Source organism: Adiantum capillus-veneris, chromosome 24 (assembly GCF_014529385.1).
Source record: "Adiantum capillus-veneris isolate H3 chromosome 24, ASM1452938v2, whole genome shotgun sequence".
Lineage (NCBI taxonomy): Eukaryota > Viridiplantae > Streptophyta > Polypodiopsida > Polypodiales > Pteridaceae > Adiantum > Adiantum capillus-veneris.
Window position 1 is genome coordinate 65793945 of NC_140954.1, and position 6000 is coordinate 65799944.

A 6000-nucleotide genomic window follows, 5' to 3' on the forward strand; every position below is an offset into this window, starting at 1 on the left:
TTGGGAATGCACAATCTGCAAAATGTGGGCCTTCCAATTTTTAAGGCTCTCCATTTTCTCAGACCTATGTGCATGCACTCTTAGTGCCTATTAGGTAGGAGTAACGCAACAGCTTCCTCTCTTCAAAGTAAAGAATGTGAAAGAGCGCTTCGAGGAGACATTGTTCACATAACAAAAGGGAAAACAGGGATAAATTAAGGAAACAATAGGGCTCGCACGATGGCTCATTTCTCTCATTTCCAGACCTCAACACACTTGTATTCATGTTCTAACCCTACCCTGGCAAAAATATACAAAATTCCCACACACAACTTCATGAAGCTAGGATTTAGAGACTTCTGCCATTTCTTTGAATACAAAATTCAAAGGTATGGACTGCTGAAAATACATTACATCTTTTGCCACAGTAAAGAAACATAAAAACACTACAATACCCATGTGACATCATTAATTTCCACCAATGGAGCCCCTTGAGAATCATTGAATTGGGTCCAAATAAAGCAACTCACCTGAAATTTCCAACAGCAAGTCACCAACGATGTGAGCCCTGAAATTCGAAAATAGCAGGAGCCATCAGAATGGCCGACCATTTGGCGATTGGCTTTGAGTAGCCCTCTCTCAATAAATGTATTCCCCAGTGCAGCTAATCAAGCTGCTTTTCTCTGTGCTATATCCATTTATATAGCTGATAAATAATTGAAGTATTTATAACCATGGGCATGGCTTGTACATGTTCTGTACATGTAAAATATTAGACTATACAATTGGTCGTTAATGCCATGTTTGTTTCAACCCTGAAAAATATTCAGGGTCTCTCCCTTTCAAGGATGAGACTGGAACTGCAGCTTGCTGAAAAAGTCGCATCTGCTCTTCCAGTGAAGGTGTTCCCTCGAAATTCACAACATGCTCTCGCGCCCCGACCGCAGCAGCAGCATCATTGTAGCTGATGATGGTTGCTCCAGAGTTCCCATAGATGTTCTGGGGAGCTCTTCCCCATGTGTAGAAATTATTGGGTCCTCTTAGATCGTCGATGCTCGTCAAAAATGCTGGCCTCACAGATGTTTCAGCCCTCGATCTTACACCTACAGAAGGAGGATAAGAAGCACCTGGCAGCCCTTTTGAGACCATAAATGATGGGTCTGGCATTCCTTTCGACACCATAAACGATGTGTCTGGTCCAACCGACATGGGATTGTATGTGAAGCTTGCTGGAAAAGCTGGGGTTTGTGGCGAGCCTCCAAAGAATGGAGCTGTGTGTGAGTACACAACTGAGGGCAAAGGTGGTATTGGGGTGACTTGCCTTGAGCTAATAGCAGGTTGGCTTGCAGGACCAGAACAAAATAGCTCAATTCTGGGCCCCACAGCAGTAGTCCCTGGATAAGAAGTCCCTTCTGCAACATTCCATGTTGACACGTCACCAACAGGAGTAGCACGCCCACTTAATCCACCATACGACAAAGGACCTTCATAGCTTCTAGCTGCAGGAGTTGAAAGAACCTCTTGCTCGTGCCGTACCCCATCAAGCTCCTCGTTCAGATCAAAATCAAGCACTGCACGTTTTTCCGCAAACTTACCATGACTACACACAGGTAAATCTGAACCTAACATCCTTATTTCACTCTCTTTACTGCCGTAGTTTAGATCCAAATGGGCTTCCTGCAAGCCTTGGCCAGAGAAGGATGTGCAATCTTCAAAAGCGTCCTGTTCGGCCACGTTCAAATCGAAGCTGTTAACATTTCTTACTTCAGTCACAGAAGAGGCTAGGTTGGGCTGCATCTTGAGGGGTGCATTCCGAGGCTCAGCTGGACGGAAAGCACTTGTGGCAGCAGAACCCTTCCAGCCAATGTCAGATTTACAAGGGGCATTCAGAGGAGGAATGAAAGCTCCCGTAGTAGCAGCACTAACAGCAATAGGAGCACTTAAAGTGCCTGTCACTTTCGTGACCAGACTGGAGGTGCTTGGTGGTGGACCACAGGATGGCTGATCATCATGTATAAAATCATCCATGGCCAGACCTTCGTTTAGGTCAAAATCATGGCAAGATTGAGTTACTGCAAGAATCTCAGGGGTTTTCATGTGAGCTTTCACACCCTCCCTAACATTATTACCAAGATTGCAGCCATTTGCAGCTGATAACGGTGTCCCTGCTAAGTTTCCTGTCTTATTTTCCGACTCTTGACGCGTATTAGCGGCTAGCTTTGTGCTCTCAGAGCATGCTGCTCCATCAAGCATACCTGCAACCTCGTCTACTGCAAGATGGCTGGAAGAGAACTCAGCAACTACCTGTTGACCATTCTTTTCATGTTTTGCAACACCAACCTGTCCACCCTTTTGAGTACTATGGCTACAACAAGACTCTTCACGGTCAGCAGCACCAACCTCCCCTACATGAGTCAAATTTGCTGACCCATTCCTCTCATTCGTTATTTTAGCCATGCTTTCGCTTAAAGTATTAGGCTCTGCATGAGGTGACAATTTGTGTAAACAAACAACTGTGACAATTCAAAATCAAACTAAATCACAAAAAAGGCCAACAAAATGCAAAGCGTGAACAAGTTTATCATCACTGTAAAACTGAGATATGCACCTAGGTGATTATTATCCAAGCTCAAACTTTTGGTTGCAACACGAAACATGCCTTCTTTACCACTGGATGACTCAATCGCTTGCCCAGAAAGGACGTTTGATGCGGGGTACAGCTTAGTGTCACCTATATCAAGAGCAACACTGCCAGTAAGAAGAATCCAAACAGACTAGAATTCAATTGCCTACTTTCAGCAAATCAGAAAGAAACTTTTTAAGTCCCATTTTTTTTAAAAAAAAGGAATCTCTCCCAACTCTGTGTTCCATTTCTGCCATTGAACAGAACCATGGACACCGTCACCAGCAACTGGTCCCTGCAACGTTTGCAAGAACATGCTAATGCCACTCCTTTATGACAACACTGCCCTTGCTAGCATCAAAATAAGGATAGGCATACAAGCCGTGATGGTTCCTAAATGTCCCTTACAGCCACAACTAAAAGTTGCCCAGTTAATCCCTTAAACAATGCATATGGCACATGCACGGAGAAAACCAACCCCACTACATTCTGAGCAATTATAAACTCTCTTTCTTGAACCGTGTTTGAGTGTCCATATAAAGGGCTTCCATAGGTGTGAGTAAGAATGTTACCCTGAAGTGGAGATGTTGAAGAGCTAATCTGTCCCACCATGAAAACACCCTTTGGACTAGTAATGTTTCGTTTGTCAGTGCAAGAAGACTGGCTGGACAAGCAACTTTCATTCACATGATCTGTCTTGACATCTTGAGGATGCAATTGTATTGCACTTCCATCTTTGCTACCTGCATCTCTTTCACTTATACCAGGAGGGTCGGGTGCTTCATGACCAGCTCGTGTGCCCACACGTTCCTTTTCTTGACAGCTGTTGGGAAGTCCCACTTGCTGCTGCTCTGAGTCGCCCACGTTACCATCAACACATGCAACTTTTTCATCACTATTTACCCTAGTTGGAGCTGAGCTGCAAGGTGACATAATAGCTTGCGAGTCTGTGCTGCAAGGAGCAGCACTTGAGCCACCACTTCTAAGTTTCTTCCTGTACTCATTTGTCTTCCTATCAGCTGAATCATTGCCTGCATGACTGCTACTGTTCTCACACTTAGGATCCCTCTCCTTGAGCTTCTGACAATCAAGTGAATTCAAAGCTTCATCCTTCCAGTCCTTGTCCATGGAAAGCAAAGAGGCATGCTTTTGCTTTTTGGCTGGACTGAGGCTCGAGGCAGACGTTATAGAAGATGCAGAAAGGCGAGCTGTCTTTTTGCTTGCATCCTTTTCTGGAGAGATGCATGTTTTTACATGATCATTTGGTGAACCCGAAGTTGCATTAACTTCTTGTGAATGCGTAGACCCTAATTTTACTGCCACTTGATTGCTTGCCTCAACTGCTTTACCAGGAGAAAGATCTGATGCAGATGACATCGAATCCACATGCTGTGCATGCTCAAGTACCCCTGTGGGAGGCTTGTTGTTCTGTTTCATTTCTAAATCAACTCTTTTTCTCCAAGTGTCCACCAGCTTTCTTGCTCTCTTCTGGATTTCCCCGTTCCCAACATTGCGCAACTGTTTTACCGACTTTCCTATGCTGCAGCCTTTGAGAGTTTCTAAACAAATAGGCAGCCTTTCAAGTGCTTGTAAAATTACCATCATTTCTTCATCTAGACCTTTGTCGCCATCTTTCATGGCTGCATCTGAAGACCTGCCCTTGGACCCCTCTTGAATCCACTCTTCCAAAATAGACACACCTCCCAAGAGCACAAATTTCTTCAAACATTCATCCTTTGTGGTTCCAACAAGAATTTTTGCAGCTGTACTTCTCTGCAAAAATGAATATTTCTCTTGTTTCATTCTGGAAACAAGCTGATCAACAGCAGCAATGCTTGCTAATCCTCCCCCATCGTCAACAAGATTTTCTGTGCACTCTCGTTTCTGAGGACTTGTATACTCTTCCATAAGTTGAACTTTTTTGCCTGCTGTAACACTGTGATCTGGCCGCTCTCTCTTCTTAGATTTTCCAGATGAAACACACGGACCGTCAAGACTCCGTGCAGATTCTGATGGGAGTGTGGGCGAAGTAGACTCGCCCAATGCCTGATATGAATTGGTTGCTTCCTGCATGTTCCTGCAATAAGAAAACGACTGACTCTCTCTCTCTCTCTCTCTCTCTCTCTCTCTCTCTCTCTCTCTCTCTCTCTCTCTCTCTCTCTCTCTCTCACACACACACACACACACACACACAAAAAACAGCCCAAACAGCCTGTTACTGGATAACGAAATGAAGCTGGAAACAGCCTGCAAAAGCTCGATCTGTGTTCCTTTGAGCTAAATCAAGCGCTCTCTCTCTCTCTCTCTCTCTCGCGCGCGCGCGCACACACACACAGAGGAGTAGAGGCTACCTTGAATGTTGCGGGTAAAGACGAATGCAAGAGAGTCGGAATGCGAGGGAGAGAAGGATCTATGTGATTGTGAAGAAGGTAGAAGCAGAAACCCAGCGATGGAAGACTTGAAATGAGAGAGAGGAAGAGGAAATCTGAACAGGATGGGAGAGACGGGGATCGGGTGCGGTGTTGTTGGGGTTGCGAAAAAGGAAGACGGCAAGTGGGGGACCTCAGGAGGTTAGGGCTTCCCTGCAAAAATGGGGGGGCAAGGCAAGGCAGGTAGTGCGCTGGGAAAGGAGGAGGGCCCCTTAGGGACCGTGGACGTCTGCTGTTGTGATGTGTGTGTCTATGTGGCTGTATCATGTATATGTTGATAGCGAGACGTGTAATGAGACAATAAACGCACATGCAGGCATAACTCCGGCTCGCTAATGTCACCCCACACCAGCTTCATTGGCGGAACATCACACCACCACCACCGACACCGGCATCATTCGACCGAGATCACGACGGTTTCTACAGCATTCCCCTCAAAAATATACACACATGAAATCTACTAACAATGCAATGAGTTCGGTACTTTTTGCACACTAGGTATGGCAGTGTTTTGCTATAGTTAGACTTCTTTGTCTTCACGCAACAACGAAGCTCTTTTTCCAAGACTTTGCCAATTTTGGCAAAATTCGGCTAACTCCCATTATCAAAAACGTTGTTGTAGTAGCATGCAAAAGCACCCTTATCTATAGCTTAGGTTGGCCGTAGACTACAAGGACAAATAGCTCTGTTCGGCTAAATCACAAAAGCTCCAAATTCTAATGGCTCCATTCTTTGGTTTGTTCACAGTTCCACCTCAAGAATATATGCACATACAATCTATATATATATCTATCTATACTATATATTAAGGCAAAAGGAGTTCCATCCACGTGGCTGCAAATGCTTGCAGCCCCACAGATAATACTCCTCTCTATGGCCGAGTTTCCTTCTAGTGTGGTGTGGCCATCTTATCGGACTGCCAGTGTAGCAGGCTAGATTCGAGCCTGGACAATCCTCAAAGCTATCTTG

At 45.0% G+C, this 6000-nt stretch overlaps 1 protein-coding gene across 3 annotated transcripts; it reads right to left on the minus strand.

The window, feature by feature from the left end:
• Positions 1-303: 303 nt before the first annotated feature.
• Positions 304-5234, minus strand: LOC147426498 (uncharacterized). 3 transcript variants are annotated; one of them, XM_086498139.1, is made up of 4 exons: positions 4954-5234; positions 3175-4679; positions 2639-2710; positions 304-2459 (listed from the first exon to the last, which is right to left on the minus strand). In XM_086498139.1, exons 2-4 carry the CDS (start codon positions 4673-4675, stop codon positions 772-774), a joined length of 3261 nt encoding a protein of 1086 aa, XP_086354265.1. In that variant the 5' UTR covers positions 4676-4679; positions 4954-5234; the 3' UTR covers positions 304-771. The 3 variants fall into 3 exon arrangements, with proteins under 3 accessions (XP_086354265.1, XP_086354263.1, XP_086354264.1); XM_086498137.1 differs by having other exon boundaries at positions 304-2492; positions 2588-2710; XM_086498138.1 differs by having other exon boundaries at positions 2588-2710; positions 4954-5233.
• Between the last annotated feature and the right edge of the window lie 766 nt (positions 5235-6000).